Here is a 24,128-nt window from a genome sequence, read left to right on the forward strand (position 1 = left end):
AACATTCACATATTCCAAAACATCTTTCTACTATAATTTAAAATGCTTATTGTGTGTGTGCTGTATTTATAAAAAAGTTTTCATCTCTGATTAATACAAAACAAATTCATTATTTTTGGTGGTCTTATTTGAGGATTTAGTCTCCTGACTCAAAAATAATAATGGCCATATTCAAAAGACATTTGGCATAAAAGGAAAAATAAGGTGGACCATTACTAAAATCTAACATAGCAGTACATAGAAGTAAAACGCTTTTTTTTTTTTTTTTTTTTTTAATGGATGATAGGCTTACTGTGTTGGGTATAATTAAAAGCCAATTTACACTTTAGCTCTAAAATGGCATTGGTAAAAGTAAATAAATAAAAAAATACATAAGTAATTTTGGCATTTCATTATGTTATAGTAACTTAAAAATTATTATTTTAAAGATGAAGCAATTTATTCCATGATTTCACCTGGAGTTTGAATTTTTAGTATTTAACTGCTGGGTTTGAATTGTTTCCTTACTTAGATCTGAAATGTTTGCCTAATTTTTCCTGCTCCCTATTTTGAGCCCCAAAATATGATCAAAAGAGAGAAGTTTTGACCTTAAACACCTGTGTTAAAATAATTGGAAACAAATACACACTTCTACACAGATTTTTTCATAATTGTCCATACTAGTCATAATCGTGAAGATGTGATAAAGTGGCGTTTAAGGGTTATAGTAATAAAAAAATGTATCTTACTTAAGAATAGAAGTTTAGAGTGGGTGTGAGAAAGAAGGCCTGACTAGCGTTGAATATGAGTAAGACACACATCTTTATGGGAATCCTCAAAACAGAAACTGGAAAAATGGTGTCAGACATTTGGGTGGGTAGGAAAGGACGGTGAAGCAGACCTGACACTTGTGTGACAATCAGCTGTAGTCTGTGGTCACAAGGAAGACACGGGATTTTTGTAGCATAAATACAGATGTGGGAGTCCTGTTGTAGCTCAGTGGTAACCAACCTGACTAATATCCATGAGGATTTGAGTTCGATCCCTGGCCTCACTCTTGGGTTAAATATCTGGCATTGCTGTGGCTGTGGTGTAGGCTGGCAGCTGCAGTTCCTATTTGACCCCTAGCCTGGGAACTTCCATATGTAGCACATTTGGCCCTAAAAAGCAAAAAACAAAAACAAACAAACAAACAAACAAACCAAAAAAACAGGTGTGGTTTACAGGTGGGATGATCTGTCTTGATGGAGGGTATCTATCTGTTCTCTGGACACATGTGTTTATCATTTCAGCATGCTAAAAGTAGAATGCGAAATACATTTGACTTGCTGATGATTTCATCTTTTGGAAAGTTAGGGAACTTTTGAAAATCATGAAAGTGACCTTTCATCACAGAAACCATAACAGTAAAGGTAGATTGTTGAACAGAGTTAGGCATTTTCTTTAGGAGATCTGATGTCATGATGTTGGGAGAAGAATGGAATAGAAGGCTCTAAGAATGGTACCGTGACAGTACAACCTCAAATTTTATCTTTAAGGAAATTAAAGGGGAAGTACCTGCAGTTGAAAAAACCATCCTGACTTCTCTGGAAACTCTCTGATCTCAACCTTTTAAAAATTTTATCTCCAAAAGTTGTGAGAGGCAACCTTCATATGACGATCATTCTGAAAGAGGGGCCAGCATTTTTAGAAAAGTGGCAGGATAGATAGCAGAAGCCCAGATTGCGCTGAAGATTGGGGGAAATGCCAAGGATATCTTGGAAAAGACTTTTAAAATAGTGATGGAAAGAAAGATTAGACCAGTTATTTGGGGAAGTTGATGTAATATAACTGAAGCTTTTTCTTAAACCTCTGTGAAGATAATCTTATAAGGAAAGAACACTCACTGTTAAGGGAAAGTGAAATCCAAGATAATGAAGAGGTAGAGAATGTCTGGTTCCCGCCCCCCCATTTCTGGCTGCCCCGTAGCATATGGATTTCCCAGGCCAGGGATCAGATCTGAACAGTACTTGTAACCTTTGCCACTGCTGAGGCAATGTGGGATCCTTTAACCCGCTGTGCAGGGCTGGGGATCGAACCTGTGTCTTGGAGCTGCAGAGACACCCCGATCTCATTACACCACAGCAGGAACTCCTGCTTCTAATTTCATTGAGATATAATTGAATTAAACACTGTATAAATTGAAGGTGTACAGCATAAATTTTGTGAACATTCATTATCTCACATAGATACAAAAAGAAGTAGAAAAAATATTTCTTTGTGATGAGAACTCTTAAAATTTATTCTTTTAACAACTTTCATATATGATTAATTAACAACTTTTGTATATGTTTAATTATATTTATCATGTTGTACATTGCATCCTTAGTACTGGAAGTTTGTACCTTTATATATATATAATTTTTTTTTCATTATAGCTGGTTTATAGTGTTCTGTCAATTTTCTCCTGTACAGCATGGTAACCCAGTTACACATACATGTATAGATTCTTTTTTCTCACATTATCGTGCTCCATCATAAGTGACTGGATATAGTTCCCAGTGCTGCATAGCAAGTTTGTACCTTTTGACTGCCTTCATCCAGTTCCCCCTTCCTCCACCCTCTTCCTCTAGTAACCACCCATCTGATCTCTTTTTCTATGAGTTTATTTTTTGTTTTTGAAGTATACTTGATTGGCAACATTGTTAGTTGCCATTACACAATATAGTTGATTCTATATTTCTATGTATTTCAAAATGATTACCAGTTAAGTCTAGTTATAATATGTCAGCATAAAAAGACATTAGTTATTGACTATATTCCCCACATTTTGCATTTCATACCCATGACTTATTTCTTTCTACCATCTACAACTCCCTCTCCTCTAGCAACCACCTGTTGATTCTCTGTGTCTATAACTCTGTTCATTTGTTTTGTTTTTCAGATTCCACATGCAAGTACAGTATTCATTTTCTTCTGACTCATTTCACCTAGCATAATACCCTCTAGTTCCACGCACGTTTTCACAAGTAGCATGATTTCATTCTTTTATTGCAACTGAGTAATATTTCATTGTATATATATGTATATGCACATACACACCAGAAAGAAGGCAATTATAAGATTGACCTCTTAGGTCATTTGTAACCTTGAGAGAGTATAATTTGAGGATTTTATAAATCCCTTAATAAATGTTTCTGGTTTTCATAGTTCTCTCTTGTTAGCTTTTAGTGTGCTAACAAGAATTATTCTTGTTTCTATTTTTCTTGCAAATTTAAACTATGATAAATTATTATTATTATTTTGCATTCTAGTTAAGAGGAACACTGGTTACCAGGAAATAAAGATTGTCAGAGATATCTGTTAGGGAAGTGAAAGAATAATAGACTTCCCCTGCTTCTGGTTTTCATTCCTCTTAAATACAAATGAGAATGGGTGTTTTTTTTTGTTGTTTGTTTGTTTTTTGGACCATATTTGAGGCAGGTCAAAGTTCCTGGGCCCGCCATCAAACCTGTGCCAGAGCAGTGACATTGCCGAATCCTTAACTGCTAGGCCACTGGAAACTCCAAGAATGGGTGCTTTTTATTTTTACATCAAAGTTAAAAGCAATACTTATTCAGTCTTTTCTTAGGGATCATCTATCTTTTTTTTTTTTTTTTTAGGATTGCACCCATGGCATATGGAAGTTCTCAGGCTGGGGGTTGAACCAGAGCTACAGCTGCCGGCTTATCCCACAGCCATAGCAACTTGGGATCCGAACTGTATCTGCGACCTACACCACAGCTCGCAGCAATGCCAGATCCTTAACCCACTGAATGAGGCCAGGGATCGAACCCACATCCTCATGGATAGTGTTCAGGTTTGTTTCTGCTGAGCCATGATGGGAATTCCCTCATCCTCTATCTTTTAAGGTTGAGGAGATTTTAATGTATAAAATTGATCGAAATGTCTGTACTTAAAAATCTGCTCATGTTTTTTATATTACATAAAGCAAATAACTCATTTCTAGAATGTCATAAAACTGAGACAGTGTGAGCTTCTGGTGTGATTAACTTTTCACTATTGGTCCTGAAGAGTTTGCAATTAAAATGTATTTTATTATGTTTTGGAGGCAGGATTCTGAACCATTCTTGGAAAGTTAGCAAGTAGAACCTAGAGAAGAAAGTGAAAATCATGGCTTCCATAAATGTTTAGACCTAATTTCCCATTTATAGGGAAACATGGGGTAGAGGAGCAAGTGAAACAGCACCATGAGGAAACAATTCATCAAATCTAGAATGTGGCATGTTCCCCAGGACATTTGGCCTGGGTTCTTTTAAAATTCAATATCATGAAAAGGAAAAAGGTCAGGGGTCTGCTTTAGATTAAAAGAGAATGAAGAGAATGTAATGTATGACTCTTTAATGGATCCAGGCTTGAGGGAAAACATTTATTACAGCATTTTTGGGACAGTTAGATAAATTTGAATGTGGACTAATTCGATGATATTAAGGAATTGTCAGTTTTATTAAGTATATAACTGGTATTATGGCTATAAAGAAGAATGTCCTTATTTTTTAGAGATTCCCGCTTAAATATTAGTGGTAAAATGTAATGATATGTGTTAATTTCAGATGGTCTGGCAAAACAAATCTATGTAGAGAGAAATTAGGTATGGCAAGGAGTCAATAGTTGTTGAATGTAGGTGGAAGGTATACAGCATTTTCTGTACGTTTGACATTTTTTTCATAGTAAAATGGGGAAATCCACTGCTTTTGGAATTTTATATATATACATATAGATACTTATATCTATATATCTACATATATAGATGCATATACATATGTAGATAGGTAGATATAGGTACATATGCCTGTATCTCTCTGTATAGGTTCATGCATACACACACACATACACACAACTGTATATCTGTATATCTGTATATCCTTTAGAATGAAAGGTAAAGCTTGTAAAGCCACTGCATTAGTTGAATGAAGGGTAGGCATTATTAATTTCTGTAAGGGGGTGTAGAAATAAAGTATAACATCTATTTTCACTTGTCCACATACTTGATTTTATTGTATTTGGCCTGGCACACTTGAATTTTCTAATTTTTTTTCTCTGGTTTCTTGTTTAAAGGAAGATTGGCTTAAAAACACATTGACTTTAAAAACTTTTTTTTTTTTATTATAGTTGATTTACAAAAAACACATTGACTTTTGAAGTCCATTTGTTTCTAAGTGGAATCTACGTGGAAAGAATTTCGTGAAGCACTTTGACCTTAAAATGCATTGTGGTTAAATTTGCGTGGTAGAAAGAACCTCATTTGAGCTATACTTGGTCACAGACCTAGAGAAAGCTTCATGGGGAAGTCAAGAATGTTTCACTTATAAGGAAAATATTTAATAACCTAAAAGTTCTGAAAGAACACATTCAGAGTGTTTTCAGCAGTTACCTTTTGGCAGTGATTTAGAAGTGTTTGAATTTTTGAAAAACTAAATCTCTAATTCAAAAACTGATAAAATCCTGACGAGTTATATCTTTATTCCCTGTCATTGTCACTTTTGTATTAATTTGTTTTCTATCTTACATTCTCAAATTTGAAAGAAAGTTGTTTTAGTGGCCTCTATCTGAACTACCTTGTGCATAGGCGAAGTTATCACTCGCTAAATAATACAGTTACACGTGAGAAAAAGAGTGTGATTTTTTTAGGCTTGTCATGCAAATTAGTGACGATCTCAATTGCCATAAACCAGTTCGGTTTTGATAAGGGAAAAATGATCTGTTAAAGATTATCTGTCATTACTGTTTCAAGGCTCCGTTGAGTTATTAATTTAAATCTCTCAAGGTTAGTGTGAAGTATGCAGAACAAGTTATAAACAGGCATTTTAGCCTAAAGCTTTCATGACTTGGCCAGACCATCATGGGTTTAGTGTGAGTAATACTTTGTGTGTAGGTGTGTTTTCTGTATAATTATGCTGGCGTGTTGTAGTCATAAGCTTCTCCTTTCCTTCTGCCTCTCCCTGTTCTCTCCCTGGTATGCAGAGTATTTGATTTCTGACAATGGAGGACAACAGCTCTCAATAAGTGACGCCTTCATCAAAGGTAATTTTATCAAAGGCTATACGTGGGATGGGATGGTGTCTTTTTTGTTCACGGGGATATACTTGGGGCCTAGCACATTGTTTGGCACAGAGTAGGTACTGACAATATATTTGGTTATTTTAGTAACATGGGAACATGGTTTTTAAATAATGGGTACTAACTTTGAAACTGTTTAGAACCAAAAATATAAACCTGAACTTGGTTTGAGAGAAGGTCTCTGATCTGTAAAGTAATTGTTGAAAAGCTTTTAGGTAGAATTTGAATTTTTCTTATTTAAAGGCATAAGTAGTTTATGCTCTCCTCTATCGTGTATGTAGTATTAAGTATTGGTACACATATCATCGGTGGTTGTCAAGCTTATCAGAAAGCCCACAGGCAGATCTCATCCAGTTGAGGATGCTGCTTGCCCTGTGGAGTTGGGAAGAGAAGTGGACAGAAGGAGGTAAAGAACTGATTTTACTGATCATTTTCTCGGGGACAAAAGGAGGTATGGAAAGATACAGTCCTTTGCTAACCCCTTTCCTACTTAGCTTGCTGTGGAGTAAAGATGTACCTAATTGGTCCATAACCCTCTACAGCTTAGAGCTCAGATAATGGGAGGTTTTCACATAAAAGAGAGAAAGTAGGGCAAGCTGGTATAAGGCAGCCACTTGCAGCTGCTGTCATAACTTAGCAGTGTTTCTAAATTCACCTCCAAGCAACTGGTTCAACTAGATGTTTATAGACCCGGCGTTTACATAATTGAACTGTACAGTTTTTATACCTCACTTGTCACAGCCACTTGCTTTACTGTGTAGTCTGCTGGACTATTTGGTCAAAGGCTTTTTGTTTCTTTGGTTTCCTTTAAGAGGGGAAAGATTAGAGAATTTTTGTACGCACTTCCCACCTCTTTTTTCCATTATTCCATCACATCTTTCAACAGTTATCTAGAGAGCGTCCTTTTTTGCAGAGCATTTAATATTATCTATTATTTTTTTGGTCTCTGATCCCTTTACAAAATTTTATGTAAATTGTTATTTACCATGTTTGAATTTCTTAATAGTTAATTTTTAGGTCTGACTTGCAAAAGTTTTGCCCATTAAAAAGAAAGAAAAAGAAACACTGAAAGAATTGTCTGAGTAGACTTTATATTGTGAACCAGTTCAGTTGTATCAGAGCTGACCTTTTTTTTTCTCCTGCTTAAAGTTCAGCACCCACACTATCACATATTGTCCTGCTAGCATTTTGATTTCCGTTGAATGCAGTTTTCAGTTTGTGGTATTATAGGGAAAATTAACCACCTTATTTTTTTAATGTCTCCAAATAAATAAAAAGACTGTAAAAAAAAAAAAGAATCTCATTTCATTTGCTTTTCAGGAGCTATAATTATTTTCTTAAGAGTTCTCGTTGCTTATGTAAATTTACTTTTCACACCTCTGTCTCTGACTTTGGCTGTTGAGAATACTGATGATCCAACTAAGACTTAATTCTTTTTTTATGTATTTAATTATGTCCTTGCTTTTTTACACCAACAATTTGAATTGGCTAACTTAAAAAAATTAGAAATTTAAGCTGGCAATGTCTACATCTATGAGTAGATAGTATAAAACATGATAATGGTGTATAATTTCTTATTTTCCACTTAGAATCCTTATTTAATCGTCGAGTTGAGGAAAAATCCAAGGAGCTGCCTTTCACACCTTTGGGTTGGCACCATAACAACCTGGAGCTGCTGAGGGAGGAGAATGGAGAGAAACAAGCCATGGAGAGGTTACTGTAAGGCAGCGAGTGTTTCAATTTTAATTTTTCTTTTTTCTAATCTTCAGTGACTCTTTAGGCAGATGCATAGTTACCCCTTATAGAGTCAAAAATACTAAATTTACCTAGAAAGTAAAGCCTATTCTGGTGAAATTTCTTATAAAACAAAAATGTCCTAAATTGTGTCTGTCTATCCATATTTTCATTTATGTGTTAAAATGAAATTGAATTGGGAGCTCCCTTTGTGGCTCAGTGGTTAGTGAACCCGACTAGGATCCATGAGGATATGGCTTCGATCCCTGGCCTCGCTCAGTGGGTTAAGGATCCGGCGTTGCCGTGAGCTGTGGTGTAAGTCGCAGACGCCACTCGGATTCCGAGTTGCTATATCTGTGCCGTAGGCCGGCGGCTACAGCTCCCATTCTACCCCCAGCCTGGGAACTTCTATATGCTGCAGGTGTGGCCCTAAATAGCAAAAAAAAAAAAAAAAAAAAAAAAAAAAAGGTAATTTAATTAATTGGATCATTTTATGGAGATATTCACAGATTTCATTTATGTGCAAAGTCATTAAGGTTCAGATTTGCCGAAAGAATACTTTGACCAAGAAATTCTTACATGTGAGCCATAATTCGTATACTTAATTCTTTGTAGACTGTGTTGCGTCTTCAGAATTATTGTCCCTGACAGTATTAACTATGCAAACTTCTCTCCTGTAACATTTTTGTAGTTCAGCTAATCATAACCACATGATGGCACTACTTCAGCAGTTGCTCCATAATGAGTCACTGTCACCATCTTGGAGGGACATCATTGTATCACTAGTCTGCCAGGTCGTTCAGACAGTCCGACCTGACGTCAAGAACCGGGATGACGACATGGATATCCGTCAGTTTGTCCACATCAAAAAAGTGAGCTCCGCTAATGCTCTCCTCTTGCTCGCAACTGATGAGATGGGCCTGATAGTAATTTGTCTCTTCATGGTAATCTGGAAGGGTCATTAGCACGAAGAGTGTTAGGGCAGGAGGGGGAAATGTTTGTCACTGCTCTGTTAGCAGTGCACCGAAGGGTCATGGAAGCCACTCGTGGGAAGTGAGAAGTGAATGGAGGGGGGATGTGAGATGGGCTTGCAGTGAGTTGGGAACCCAGACTTTCTTGCTTCCTTTTCTTGATATGTCATCTGAGAGAAGTCCTGTTTCCACAGATTATTGTCATTGTTCTGACGAAAAGCAGTGGGTAATTGCTTTAAGACAGTAAGAGTCTCAGAGTTCCCGTTATGACTCACTAGAATCTATGAGGATGAAACTGACTACAGTCTATGAGGGTGTGGGTTCGATCCCTGGCCTCTGTCAGTGGGTTAATGATCCACTGTTGCCGTGAGTTATGGTGTAGGTTGCAGATGTGACTTGGATCTGGCGTTGCTGTGGCTGTGGTGTAGGCTGGCAGCTGCAGCTCCATTTGGACCCCTAGCCTGGGAACTTCCATATGCTGCAAGTACAGCCCTAAAACGGAAAAAAAAAAAAAAAAAAAAAAAAAATTCGGTCAAATGGATATTTTAGAGTATCCGATAGTATGTTAGAAAGTTGATGATTGTGCTAAGATGCCTTTAATTATTGGCTGAAAGACAGAAATACATCCTGGAACTTTTTGTTCTCACTTGGTTACATAATAGTTGAAATAAAAATTGGAAATAAGTAACAGCGTGCATTTGACTGGATTCTAAGGATGTATCATTGAATTTTATTGTTTTCTTAATTGCTCCATAGATCCCAGGTGGAAAGAAGTTTGATTCTGTGGTTGTCAATGGATTTGTTTGTACCAAGAATATTGCACATAAAAAGGTAATGCGATCAGTTCAACAGCAAAGTTCAGCAAACTCTGTGCCACGCTAACAGGTTGAGGGTACCCTAATCATGGGAGAAAAGGAGAATGGTTGTTGAGGGGTGACTAGCAGTGTTTGCCATGGGGTGACATTTTGGAGGTTTAGGGAGAATCTTCCAGAGCCGATGATGATTGGGACTTGGACAGTGGGAATTCATCAGGCAGAAGAAAGCTTCCTAACCACCGGACTGACAGGACACTGCTGTCCTTTCTCCATGACGTCACCACATCTCAGGGAGGTAGCATTTCCTAACAGACTGGAATCCTTCAGAGGCCTGCTACCATTTTAAATTTTTGTTCTTCCTCAAAGGGCTGAGCTCAGTTATCACTGGAACTCTGTTCTCCTTCTTACCTTTTATCTTGACCTTCATCTCCAAGGCTTCTTTCCAGCACTAGCGCAGAGAATAGGGTGAGATAATCTGCCTATTGAGGAGATCCTAAGGTGCAAGATGGGAACCGGTAGGAGAGGAGGCTGGACGAGGCTGGTGGGGGTTTTGTATCTCACAAGTGAGAGGTGGATGAAACTTTATTCTGAAGTTACTGATTCACTCAGTGTAGTGTGCATCGGGGTCACCTGCAGACCTTGTTAAAAGTGTAGATTCCCAAGCTCAAACCTTAGAAATTTTTATTTAGTAGGTTTAGGGGAGTGGGAGTAGGGGGTAGGTAGGGGAAGAGTGGGATTACTTTAAAAAAATTTTTTTTAATGAAGTATAGTTTATTTATGGTTGTATGAGTATCGTATTAGTTGTATTAATTTCTGGTGTGCAGCAGAGTAACTCAGTTATACATGTATATATACACACACATATGTATCTTCTTTTTCATATTCTTTTCCATTATAGTCTATTACAAGATATTGAATACAGTTCCCTGTGCTATATAGTAGGATCTTGTTGTTTATCTATTTTATACACAGTGGCTTGCATCTGCCATTCCCAAACTCCTGATTTATGCTTCCCTCCCCCCGACCCACCACTTTCCCCCTTGGTAACCATAGTTTGTTTTCTGTATCTGGGAGTCTGTTTCTGTTTTGTAAATAAGTTCATGTGTATCATATTTTAGATTTCACATATAAGCGATAATCATGTGATATTTGTCTTTCTCTGTCTGACTTCACTTAGTGGAATAATCTCTGTGTCCGTCCATGTAACTTCAAATGGCATTGTGTCATTCATTTTAATGGCTGAGTAATATTCCATTGTATATAAGTACCACATCTTCTTTATCCATTCATCTGTTGATGGACATTTAGGTTGCTTCCATGTCTTGGCTGTTATAAATAGTGCTGCTGTGAACACTGGGGTGCGTGTATCTTTTCAAATTAAGTTATCTCCAGATATATGCCCAGGAGTAGGATTGCAGGATCACATGGGTAACTTTATTTTTAGGTTTTTTTTTTTCCCCCCTTTTTACTGCCACACCTGCAGCATATGAAAGTTCCTGGTCTAGGGGTCGAATCAGTGCTGCAGCTGAGGCATACACCACAGCCACAGCAACACCGGATCCAAATTGCATATGCCACCTGTGCCACTCCTTGTGGCAATGCTGGATCCTTAACCCACAGAGCGAGGCCAGGAATCGAACCTGCATCCTCACAGAAACAGCGTTGGGTTCTTAACCTGCTGAGCCACAGTGGGAACTATTTTTAGTTTTTTAAGGAATCTGCATGCTACTTTGCATAGGGATTGCACCAATTTACATTCGGGTGGGATTACTTTTAATGGCGGCACACCCGGTGTTTACAGTGTTGTTTCTTGGTTCTCATATTTTGAAAACTGTTGATCTGTAACAGTGTTCTCAAACCTTGTTGTGCTTCAGAATCACTAAGGGGACTTATTAAAAATAGAGATGCCCTGGCCCCACCTCGGGGGATACTGATTTGGTTACAGTGAGAACTTAGGCAAATTTCTAGCCCGAGCAACTAGCTGGATGAACTACAGTCCCGTTTTTACTCTTTTCCAAGCAGAGGCTAATGATTTATTTTTTGTAAGGCATTAAGCCTCCTGAAAGTTATTAGTGACCATAGATAATAAAAGTATGTTTGGATTCGATGGTATTTTATAACAAGGATCCAAAATCTGTATACATAGAATCTTATTGAAAAAGCACTTCAGTTTCAGAGTTTTTAGTTTGGCAACACCATTTTGTTCAAATTAATCAGTGTCTGAGGAGCCCGGTAATTCATATGGCTTAATCTATCTGTTTACTCGGTAATATGTTCTGTTTAGCAAATATGAAATTGCTTTGTTAGTAAGAACCATGAGCAGAATGTATGGGAGAAGCCTTGAAGACTGATCCATCGAAGTAGAACTTTAATGATCTTTGTTGGATTCAGAGATAGATAGGTTGTGCTCTTCTCTGGAACTGAAAACTGTGTGTGGGTGTAGTAGACATCTATGCATGAATGACTGTCTTGCTGCACGGACCATGTTTGGAGATAGTCTTTAATTTGTAGTTGCTTAGAGAGCCCTGACGGTAGTTTCCCAGCTGATGAGTCGTTTTCAGGACCACTTACCGGTTTGGCCCCGATAAGCTTGGTCAGTTAGAAACTTCCACTGCAGGACTCCGTTTCTTCTGTCTGTGGCCTTAGTTGTGTATTTAGGGTGTGTTGTTTGAGTCTCTCCTTCTGGATATGCTTTAATGTTTTCTGTTTTCACTTTTTGTTACACAATTTGACTTGTGAATTTATGACTGCTTGGAAATTTAGTCCCTTAAAAATATATTCTGGAAGTTTTTTTTTTTTTCTTTTCTTCCTCCTCTACCCTCCTTGAATTTCAGAAAAGTTAGATTATGCTTTCAAAGTTTCTGATCTCTGGGAGTTTGTGAAGTAGCCTGTCTTTAGGCCCTTCTCCCTGCTACTCAGGGCTTACTATCTTTTCTTGCAACATTAGAAATGAAAGAAAAGTAGTTAAGAGCATGGAAGATTAGGTAAAAAAGTCAATTTTTGAAGAATTTTGCGTTGCTCTAAAATAATTATTTGCTTTGAAGAAATAGAAGAGAATACTACAAAATAACTAAATGAAAATATTTAATATGACTGTAATGAGGTAATCTAAGAGGAATAATGAACAGTATGAATTTAAATTTGTGATTAAAGGAGTTTTATGAAGTGAAACGTTCAAAATTTTCCTAAACTGTTTGCTTATTTTTTAGATGAATTCTTCTATTAAAAATCCAAAAATTCTTTTGTTGAAGTGTTCCATTGAGTATCTCTACAGAGAAGAAACTAAATTTACTTGCATTGATCCTATTGTGCTTCAGGTAAGAACTTCTTATACTGAACGAGTAATCCGGAGGGATGTTTGTGTACTGTAATGCTTGCAAATTCTTTTTAAAGTAAAAAAAAATTTTTTTATTGATGTATAGTTGGTTTGCAGTGTTGTGTCAATTTATACTGTACAGCAAAGTGATTCAGTTATATACACACACATATTCAGATTCTTTTCCATTATGTTTTATCATAGGATATTGAATATAGTTCCATGTGCTGTACAGGAGGACCTTGTTGTTTATCCATTCCATCTATAATGGTTTGCATCTGTTAATCCCAGGCTCCCAATCCATCCCCACACCCTCCCTCCCCTTTGACAACCACAAGTCTGTTCTCTATGTCTTTTTGAGTCTGTTTCTGTTTCATAGAAAAGTTCATTTGTGTCATACTTTAGATTCCACATATAAGCGATAGCATATATTTGTCTTTCTCTTTTTGGCGTTTTTCACTTGGTGTGATAATCTCTAGATCCATTCATGTTGCTACAAATGACATTATTTCACTCTTTTTATGACTGAGTAGTATTCTGTTGTGTGTGTGTGCGGGTGTATCACTTCTTCTTTATCCATTCAGTTGTCAGTGGACATTTGGATTGTTTCCATGGCTTGGCTATTGTAAATAGTGCTGCTTTGAACACTGGGATGCACCTATCTTTTTGAATTACAGTTTTCTTCAGATACATGCCCAGAAGTGGGATTGCTGGATCATACGGCAACTCTGTTTTTAGTTTTTTAAGGAACCTCCGTACTATTCTTCAAACCCTCTCCAGCGTTTGTTATCTGTAGACTTTTTAATAATGGCCATTCTGACTGATATGAGGTGCTACTTCAGTGTAGTTTTGATTTGCATTTCTCTAATAATTAGTGACATTGAGCATCTTTTCATGTGCCTATTGGCCATCTATCTGTATGTCTTCTTTAGAGAAATGTCTGTTTAGGTTTTATGCCCATTTTTTGATTTTTTTGGGCTGTCATTGTTATTGAAGTGTACGAGCTGTTTGTATAGTTTGGAAATTAAGCCTTTATTGGTTACATCATTTGCAGATTTTTTTTTTTTGTCATTTTAGGGCCGCACTATGGCATATGGAAGTTCCCAGACTAGGGGTCAAATTGGAGTTACAGCTGCTGGTCTACATCACAGCCACAGCAATGTGGGATCCAAGCCATGTTTGCAACCTACGCCATAGCTCATGGCAACGCCAGATCCTTAACCCACTGAGCAAAGCCAGGGATCAAACCTGCAACCTCATGGTTCCTAGTCGGATTCGTTTCTGCTGCACCACGAGGCACGATGGCAATTCCTCATTTGCAGATATTTTCTCCCAGTCTGTAGGTTGCCTTTTCATTTTGTTTGTGGTTTCCTTTGCTATACAAAAGCTTATAAGTTTGATTAGGCCCCATTTTTTTTTTTTTTTTTTTTTTTGTCTTTTTGCCATTTCTTGGGCCGCTCCAGCGGCATATGGAGGTTCCCAGGCCAGGAGTCTAATCGGAGCTGTAGCTGCCAGCCTACGCCAGAGCCACAGCAACGCGGGATCCGAGCCGCATCTGTGACCTACACCACAGCTCACGGCAACACCGGATCGTTAACCCACTGAGCAAGGGCAGGGATCTAACCCGCAACCTCATGGTTCCTAGTCAGATTCGTTAACCACTGTGCCACGACGGGAACTCCAAGGCCCCATTTTTTATTTGTACTTTCATTCTATTGCTTTGGGAGACTTACTTAAGGAAACATTGGTACAGTGCATGTCAGAGACTGCTATGCCAATATTCTTTTCTAGAAGTTTTATGGTGTCATGTCTTATGTCTGAGATTGTAGATGCTTACAAACTCTTATAACTCATTCTAGCTGACTAAATTTGACAGGCAAAGAAACATTATTGTTCTTGTTTAAGTTTAAAAATTTATTATAAAAAACAGGAGTTCCCGTCGTGGCACAGCAGAAACAAATCTGACTAGGAACCATGAGGTTGTGGGTTTGATCCCTGGCCTCATTCAGTGGGTTAAGGATCTGGCATTTCCGTGAGCTGTGGTGTAGGTCGCAGACGTGGCTCGGATCTGGCATTGCTGTGGCTGTGGAGTAGGCCGGCAGCTGTAGCTCTGATTCCATTGCAAGCCTGGGAACCTCCATATGCCCAGGTGCAGCCTTACAAAGCAAAAAAAATTATTATAAAAACATTCATGTATTACACTTTAGGAGCTTACCAAAACCTCTGTCATCCTTATTTTTAGTTTCAAAGTTTTAAAGGCAACAAATGACTTTTTGGGAAGATGAAGAAAAAGTGAAAATCCAGATTCTGTTTTTTCTCCTCATATGTATCATGGATTTACTTTAAGGATTTCTCTAACTTAAACAGGTTCCCAATGGAAATACCTGGTTTTTGATACAGTCTCTGCTATTAAAACACATGTTTCTAGAACACCAAGTAGCTTACACACAGATGGAAGTTGTGTCTGTTTCAGTGTGGTTTTTCTTAAATAAGGAGGCCAAGAATAGCTGCAGTAGGATTATAACCCTCGGTTGGAAAGAGCCTCAGCCTCAACCTCAGCTCTCATCTCCTTGTACAGACTGGAGGAACCCTTTTGGCTCTATTTTAAGAAATAAAAGTGAGCTCCTTCTGGAAGCATTCTCTCCCAGAGAAATCCCTCCCCCGTCCTAGGTGGCTCTTAGGTGCTTACTGCTCAGAGCTCCGTTTCCAGTTGACTGTAGCAGTTGGCTTTTGTACATTTTAAATTTCCCTGGAGGCAGCCTCCAGCTATGCTGAGCTGCCCATCTGGGCTGTCCAAATTCTTGGTCAAGGTACCAATTATTATTCTTGTCAGTGCTCTGGACGTGAAGTTGCATAGGTTTTAAAAGTTGTCTGCCCAACCTCTTTTCTCCCATAAATGTTATTAATTAACTTGCAGTTGTTCAAAATGGGAGGTTCAGGAATGTGTATGTCCTCTTACAGCGGAAACATTTAGGAAAAGCATTACTTGAAAATTCATAGGTGATGAGTACATTTTCCCAAGAGAGGGAGGGGCATTCGTTTTTGTTCTGCATGCATAGACACCATCAAAAAAACTTAATTGTGGTGAAAGGCACGATGGTTTAGGAAACTCTTCTGTTGCTTAAGGAACTCAGTTCCCTGGGACTGTTTCCTTTTTGGACATCAGCTATGTATCAGTCAGAATGAGAGGCTTCAACTACATGTATACCATTCCTTCTGCCTCTGGTTTACCATGACTTTCCAGTGAGAACTGAAACAAGGAGTAAGGGGAAGCACACTTATCATTCATGGAATCTAGGATTCTTTGATGCTGGGAGTTTTCTTGATCTCACTGAAGGTGTCAGTGAAAGACTTTTCTAGGCTCAGATCACAACCACATGGATTACAAGACGCATCTTTATTGCAGTGATGTTAAAATGTGTGAAATTGTATGTCTTGGCACTGATGAACTAGTAATTGAAATCCACAGATACTAAGTTACAAAGAAGTTATATATATGTATATTTGTCTTTTTGTCTTACTAGGGCTGCGCCCACAGCATATGGAGGTTCTCAGGCTAGGGGTCTAATTGGAGCTGCAGCTGCCAGCCTATGCCACAGCCACAGCAATGCCAGATCCGAGCCACGTCTGTGCCCTACACCACAGCTCACGGCAATGCTGGATCCTTAATGCACTGAGTGAGGCCAGGGATCAAACCTACAACCTCATGGTTCCTAGTCAGATTTCGTTTCCACTGTGCCACAATGGGAACTCCCACAAAAAGTTATATTTAAATTTGTCTGCTTTATTGTAACTCCAGTCTAATGGCCAGGTTAACAAACTAAAATCTTCTTGTTAGAGAGGTATGCCCTGGCAAATGTGTGTCAATAAACATGATTTAATTCTTACAACTCAAAGCATCTTATGCATCAGTGTCTTAAAACATAGTTTATTGTTAGTCCTGACTTTAAAGTTTTTAGTTTGAATTGATAGAAAGTATCAACTGATTGACTTTTCTTTCCTCCTCTTTTTTTTTGGTCCACTTAGTGTGGACAAACCAATTAAACAAGAAGCTGAAAGGTGGATAGTTAGAGAAAGGAGGATGAGAAACAAAAGGCAAGGAAATAATTAGCCTGTGGCTTCGTACTCTCTTCACAGGGCTGTCCCTGACGGGTCTGTTGGTCGGCTGCTGTTCTGGCCTACCTCCTCCTTATTCTTTCCTTGCCGAGCCTGGCCTAGGCTCCCTTTTTAACAGGGCGCTTCACGTACAGTCCTAACAGGTGACTGGAACTGGAACTGAGAGGAAATGTAATGGGTATCTTTGTACCAGAGGCCAGAATCTTTAAAAAAAAAAAAAAATCAGCTTATTCTAGTTATTCTCTGTTGGAGCTGCACAAATAAAATCATTTTAGGGAGTTCCCATTGTGGTGCAGTGGAAATGAATCCGACTAGTATACATAAGGATGGGGGTTCGATCGCTGGCCTCACTCAGTGGGTTAAGGATTTTACCTTGCTGTGAGCTGTGATGTAGGTCACAGACACAGCTTGGATCCTTGGCGTTGCTGTGGCCATGGCGTAGGCTGGCAACTGTAGCTCCGATTGGACCCCTAGCTTGGGAACTTCCATATGCTGCATGTGCAGCCCTAAAAAGGAAAAAAAAAAATCGTTTTAAATATTATTAAATTACAGACTAGTAAGCAGACTAGGAAATTAATGCATTTCAGGGGGAAAAAATTCCATTTTGTTCATAATGGGAGAATTTGAAAATATACAGTTTCTATCAATAAAACAGAGAAGGCTGAGAAGAAATATCCTCCCTGACAGGGCAGGTTCACTGCAGGGAATAGGCTTATCCATGGCCGGTGGTTTTCTTCCTCAGAAAACACGGGGCATGTGGAGCAGAGATCGACAGACGTCCTTCCTGCTATTGGTGGTCTCCTGTCTGAGCCCAGAAGGTTTATGAAACAATTAATGAATTACATGGTTTTAACTCTGTTATTTACAATATTCATTTCCTTTGGAAATAAGCTTTTGTCATGAAATTGTGTTAAACATTATGTTTTAATTTTGTTGTTGTTGTTGTTGTTGTTGTTGTTGCTATTTCTTGGGCCGCTCCCGAGGCATATGAAGGTTCCCAGGCTAGGGGTTGAATTGGAGCTGTAGCCACCGGCCTACGCCAGAGCCACAGCAACGCGGGATCCGAGCCGCGTCTGCAACCTACACCCCAGCTCACGGCAACGCCGGATCGTTAACCCACTGAGCAAGGGCAGGGACCGAACCCGCAACCTCGTGGTTCCTAGTCGGATTCGTTAACCACTGCGCCACGACGGGAACTCCATATGTTTTAATTTTTAACTATAGCTGTTCCAGGAGGAAATTATTACCTGTTGGGAGATTGAAATAGGAAATAGCTGAAATAGCATCTGTCAGAGAGTTATTTATTCAGATACCCCAAAGAAGAGATATTTTGGTTAGTTTCAGAGTGTAAAAGGGGGAATCTATAACTATATTAAAAACACTTAGAAATTTCTTTCATTTGGGGAGCTGTGTACCTTTTTTTTTTTTTTTAACCTTTGTGAGCTCGCGAATTGGATTTTTGGCTTTTATATTATAGGTTATTAACTCAGAATCCTTCAAAGTAAAATTGAATGAGTTGGAGAATGAGATTTCCCTTGAAACTCTTTTCAGCATAATCAGCTGTTTAGAATGACAAATAATATTCTTGGTTGTGTTTGAATTAGTTTGCTTATAGCAATAGTAAGTGATCTTTAGTACCGTTTTGCTTGACATTAGGGGGCCTGAGAAATGAGTTAATTCATTGGCACTATAATGTTTACTTAGTGGGACATATTCATAGTAGTTTGTGGATGAAGAAAACTTAGGCTGACTTGGATATTAATAGCTTAACTATCCTGATATCCTACCTAGATCTTGAATTGTACCAGCTGTGGTATTTTTGATTTATTTAGGAAAGGGAATTCTTGAAGAATTATGTTCAGCGAATCGTTGACGTTCGACCCACATTGGTTCTAGTTGAGAAAACAGTATCTCGGATCGCCCAGGATATGTTACTGGAACATGGCATCACTTTGGTCATTAATGTAAAATCAGTGAGTGTTCTTATTTTGCTCTTTTTATATCGTTTTTAAAAATCACAGCTTTCAATGTATATGAATGAATGGTAGATATTCAGGGATCTTTGATTATCTGTTTCTTTGCCACAACATATATATTGGAAGTAGTATGGGCATGGTAGCAATTTTATAAAGACTGGAGAATCTCAGGCTGGAAGAGTATGATTAATGTAGTATTCATACATATGTCATAGCCATTATAGGGTCTATAAGACCTAAGGTGTAACAGACATTAGTTCACAAGTAGTATTTGTGGAGGCTGCATTTTGTTTGGAGTCATGTAAGTAGAAAATGCTCTTTCCCTTGAAAAGGTACCGTCTCCAGATTAGAGGTTAGTTCTGAACGTTCCCCACCTCCTTCCTCGAATCAGTATCTTGTGCCAAAGCATGATGCTTAAATGACTTTTGATAATGTTTTTTGTATGAGTATGGTTTATTTCAGTGGGCATATGTTGATTACTGAGTGTAGACTAATCTGGTAATAAAAGTCATACAGTTATTAAAATCAAGGAAATTCATTGTGAGAGCATTTTTAAATATTCCTATTATTTTCCATATTAATTTACTGAGAATTTTATTCTTCACTGTCTGATTTTGTAATATCACATTGTTCTGTGTTCTAGCAAGTTTTAGAACGAATCAGTCGGATGACCCAAGGTGATCTGGTAATGTCAATGGACCAGCTGCTTACAAAACCCCACCTGGGTACCTGTCACAAATTTTACATGCAGATGTTTCAGTTGCCTAATGGTGAGTGATCTTTAGCCTACATTAACCTGAGCTTGGGGGCCTGAGGAAATGAGTAACGTCGTCAGTATTACAGTGTTGAGCTAGTAGGAAATTCTGTTAGCAGCGGTTGAATGAAGACAGGCAATGGTGATCTTAAGGGTTTTTCTTTGTAAATGTAAAGATGGTGAATTAATTCTGTCTGGACTTCAGGGTTGCCGCCTAAACCTTCTTAACTTTGTGTTTGTTTATTTGTAGAACAAACCAAGACACTGATGTTTTTTGAAGGCTGTCCACAGCACCTGGGCTGTACACTCAAGCTTAGAGGAGGCTCTGATTATGAGCTGGCTCGAGTTAAGGAGATTCTGATATTCATGATCTGTGTAGCTTATCATTCTCAACTAGAAATCTCCTTCCTCATGGATGAATTTGCTATGCCTCCTACATTAACCCAAAACCCTTCCTTCCATTCTCTGATTGAGGGACAGGAGGATGAAGAGGCTACACAGGAGCCGTTCAGTGGAAGCCCCCTCCCCCGGGAGCCGGACTTCCCTCCGGACTTTGTGCCCTCTGATGACAGCAGTTTGTTAGAATCAAGGACTCTATTTGAGAAGGGTGACCAGGACAATAAAAGCAGACCACAAGATGTCACCTCTCTAAAGCAGCAAGAGCCTGCCATGGCAGCTTGCCCGGCAGGTGCCCCCTGTGCCCTCTTTCCATCGGTCCCAGAATCATTGTTGCCTCTCCATCTGGACGACCAACAAGATGTCTTAGGCAGCGAGCAGCCAGAGGCTTTGCAGCCAACGGAGGAGCTGCAGGACTCCAAAAGCCAGATGAGAGCCTTTAGAGACCCTCTACAGGATGACACTGGCCTGTATGTTACCGAGGAAGTTACCTCTTCTGAAGATAAACGAAAGACTTATTCTCTGACCTTTAAACAGGAATTAAAAGATGTGATCCTCTGTATCTCCCCAGTAATCACATTCCGGGAGCCCTTCCTTTTAACTGAGAAGGGGATGAGATGCTCTACTCGAGATTACTTTGCGGAGCAGGTTTACTGGTCTCCTCTCCTCAATAAAGAGTTCAAAGAAATGGAGAGCAGGCGGAAAAAGCAGCTGCTCAGGGACCTCTCCGGCCTTCAGGGCATGAATGGAAGTGTTCAAGCCAAGTCTATTCAAGTCCTGCCCTCCCACGAGCTCGTGAGCACCAGAATCGCTGAGCATCTGGGTGATAGCCAGAGCTTGGGGAGAATGCTGGCCGATTACCGGGCCAGAGGAGGAAGAATTCAGCAAAAAAATTCAGACCCTTTTGCTTATTCGAAGGATGTGTCAGGTGCTTCAAGTGGCAAATCAGGAAGCAAAACTGAGGGTGATGAAGAGAAAGGGTTGATGACAAGTGATGCAGTGTGGTCAACAAAGGTAAGCAAGACCACTTTGCATGCTTGTGTCAGTTTAGAACATAAGGAAAAACGCTGCTATGGCAGGGTGAAAATACCAAATACGACAAATTGCGTGACGATTTATTAAACATTTTCTCTTTTTTGGTCTTGGGTCTTTTGTCTTATGTTTTGCTTTAAGATATGTGAAATAGGAGTTCCTGTTGTGGCTCAGTAGAACCGAACCCAACTAGTATCCATAAGGATGCAGGTTCGATCCCTGGCCTTGCACAGTGGGTTAAGGATCCCGTGTTGCCATGAGCTGTGGTGTAGCTCACAGATGTGGCTCAGATCCTGCGCTGCTATGGCTGTGGTATAGGTCCGCAGCTGCAGCTCTGATTTGAGCCCCAGCCTGGGAGCTTCCATATGCTACAGGGGCGGCCCTAAAAAGAAAAAAAAAAGTGAAATAGAAATATAATGTAATAAAACTGGATTTTCAGAGTTTCAGGCCAGGCTTATAGTAAACTAGGAAAAACTCTGAGGTAGGGGGCAGCATAGCACTGCTTAAAATTTCTGGCAGGATGACTTGGGTGTGGTGTAATATGTCCGTGATCCTTTTAATGGTCCTGAGAGTGAGAGTAAGAGTTGGAAGCTTATTGTAGGAAATGGATGTGTTTTTTAAAAAGTTAGGTTTCTGTATTTTAACTATGACAGTGCCCTTTTACTTTTCATACAGAAATCAAGGGCAAATTAAGGAAGATTTGTTCATGGATCCATTACTATTTCTAGATGAGGAAATACAGTTGTTTAATAAAATTCAAAGATGTTCAATTTCACTGGTATTCAGGGAAAGATTAAATGATAATGGTACAGCAATATTTTTATGTGAAATTGGCAAAAAGGAATCTGATAAAAGCCATGGTTAATGAGGTATGGAAAAATACTTTTAATAGGCTGCATAAATTCATGCATGTTTCTATACATTTATGTAAGTTTATTAAAGATAATAGAGAGGTCTTTTGAACTTACATGAGCACGTTTATATTTCTGATTCAGGATTCTATCTTTTATAACCTATTCCTGCAGAAATAAATAAGCGTTTTGTATAAGGATGCTTATATTTTATAATAATATACATATGAGGATGTTTACTGAAACACTGTTTCTGATTGTTTCTTGTTGAAGGGATGAGTGGGATCTTGTTTAATGACCCACAGAGAGCCCATGATATATTCTCTAATTTTTTTTTTTTTTAATTTTTTGTCTTTTTAGTGCCACATCCATGGCCCATGGAGGTTCCCAGGCTAGGAGTTGAATTGGAGCTATAGCTACTGGCCTGCGCCACAGCCACAGCAATGCTGGATCCTAGCAGAGTCTCTGACCTACATCACAACTCACCAAAACACCGGTTCCTTAACCCACTGAACAAGGCCAGGGATTGAACCTGCGTCCTCTTGGATGCTAGTCAGATTTGTTTCCGCTGGACCATGATGGGAACTCCCCATGATATATTTTCTAGTGTTAAAAAGCAAATTGTGCTTTAAATATGTAGCATTTTTATAAAAAACAGAGTAATCTTTCTATGTTCTTACGGGTTTTTTCACGTATATATATGTGTGAGCTAGCGAAAAAATGTATGGTTTTTAACCATGTAGTCAGATCTGTTAGTTTGGGAGGTGGGGCGGCATCAACAGAGGAGAGGCTTTATGTACTTCGTGAACGTCTTCATAGATTTTGTACTATGTGAATTTCAGCAGAAATAGGTGTTACTTTATGATCAAAAACAGGAATAAAGTACAAATAAACACCTTAGAATTTAGATGTCTGGGTGTCTCAGATTGATGTTATATCCAGCTATCAATACAGACTCACTCTTCCTTCCTTCCTTCCTTCCTTCCTTCCTTCCTTCCTTTCTCTCTCTCTCTCATTTCTTTTCTTTTTAGAGCTGTACCTACAGCATATGACATTTCCCAGGCTAGGGGTCGAATCAGAACTGTAGCTGCCCACCTAAGCCACAGCCACAGCAACGCAGGATCCTGGCTGTCTGTAACCTACACCACAGCTCACGGCAATGCCGGGTCCTTAACCCACTGAGTGAGACCAGGGATCAGACCCGCATCCTCATGGATCCTAGTTGGGTTCTTTACCACTGAGTCATGATGAGAACTCCTAGACTGTTTCTTATTTAATTAATTATTTGCTTCCAGAATAATTTAAGGTGGTTTTGTTTGAAAAAAAGTATTGAAGAAAATAAGGTATTCATACATCTGTTTGTATTTCTAAGTTTAACTCGAACTTTTTGGGTTCTTTTCCCTCAAAAACTTAGTTGTTCTTCTTCCTTATGTCTAGTTTCTTGTGGATGTAAATCTTCACTGGAACCCCGAGTGACCATGGAGTGGAATGTGTCGATGTGGGCGGCGGGCTGTGGGTTGGAGTGCTTCACGACTTCCAGTGCTCGTCCGCATGTTCCTTCTCTTCCAGGTGGACTGTCTGAACCCCGTCAACCACCAGAGACTGTGCGTGCTCTTCAGCAGCTCCTCTGCCCAGTCCAGCAACGCCCCCAATGCCTGTGTCAGTCCTTGGTAAGATTCCATCCTTCTGCACTACTGCACTTAAGGACAGAATTCCAGTCACTTTGAAAACAATTCAGCCTTTAGGCTCTGTGATTAGATGATTGTGATTGGTATGCTGCTGGTCATATGTGAATTGATGGCACTTTTGAACTTGTGAATCAAATATGCAGTTTGCATTGCTTGATGGGTAGAAGTAAATGGAGGTACCTTAAGTAAGAGTGAAAACGGATGTGAGGGGTGGAAGAGAAATTTATAATTATAAAAGTGAGAAAGTTGATAGATAAAGGTTAGTTTTAAGCATTTAGATGATAACAAAGGCATCAGGTTTTCTTTAGGCATCATTTTCATAATCAGTCTGTCTTGCCTTAATTCTTCTAAAAGTTAATTCTGAGTAGATTGGTAGAAACATGTTTTATAGTGATGTGATT

At 38.9% G+C, this 24,128-nt stretch overlaps 1 protein-coding gene across 25 annotated transcripts in view; it reads left to right on the forward strand.

The window, feature by feature from the left end:
• PIKFYVE (phosphoinositide kinase, FYVE-type zinc finger containing) overlaps positions 1-24,128 on the forward strand; it is a 96,555-nt gene that overhangs the window by 39,028 nt on the left and 33,399 nt on the right. For all 25 annotated transcript variants that reach the window (XR_014829127.1, XR_014829126.1, XR_014829125.1 and 22 more), the window contains 9 exons: positions 5,983-6,042; positions 7,668-7,797; positions 8,504-8,684; positions 9,540-9,614; positions 12,808-12,915; positions 18,863-19,003; positions 19,650-19,776; positions 20,011-21,170; positions 23,609-23,709. Coding sequence is in view for 22 of the 25 variants with exons in the window: in XM_013984434.3 (XP_013839888.1) it covers positions 5,983-6,042; positions 7,668-7,797; positions 8,504-8,684; positions 9,540-9,614; positions 12,808-12,915; positions 18,863-19,003; positions 19,650-19,776; positions 20,011-21,170; positions 23,609-23,709 (2,083 nt within the window). In the remaining 3 variants the exon portion in view is untranslated. The remainder of the gene's footprint in view (positions 1-5,982; positions 6,043-7,667; positions 7,798-8,503; positions 8,685-9,539; positions 9,615-12,807; positions 12,916-18,862; positions 19,004-19,649; positions 19,777-20,010; positions 21,171-23,608; positions 23,710-24,128) is intronic.

This window comes from Sus scrofa, chromosome 15 (genome assembly GCF_054392235.1).
Source record: "Sus scrofa isolate SSC_HxYL_T2T_F1_AM1 chromosome 15, Sscrofa_HxYL_maternal_Yorkshire_Landrace_v2.0, whole genome shotgun sequence".
In the NCBI taxonomy this organism is placed as follows: domain Eukaryota; kingdom Metazoa; phylum Chordata; class Mammalia; order Artiodactyla; family Suidae; genus Sus; species Sus scrofa.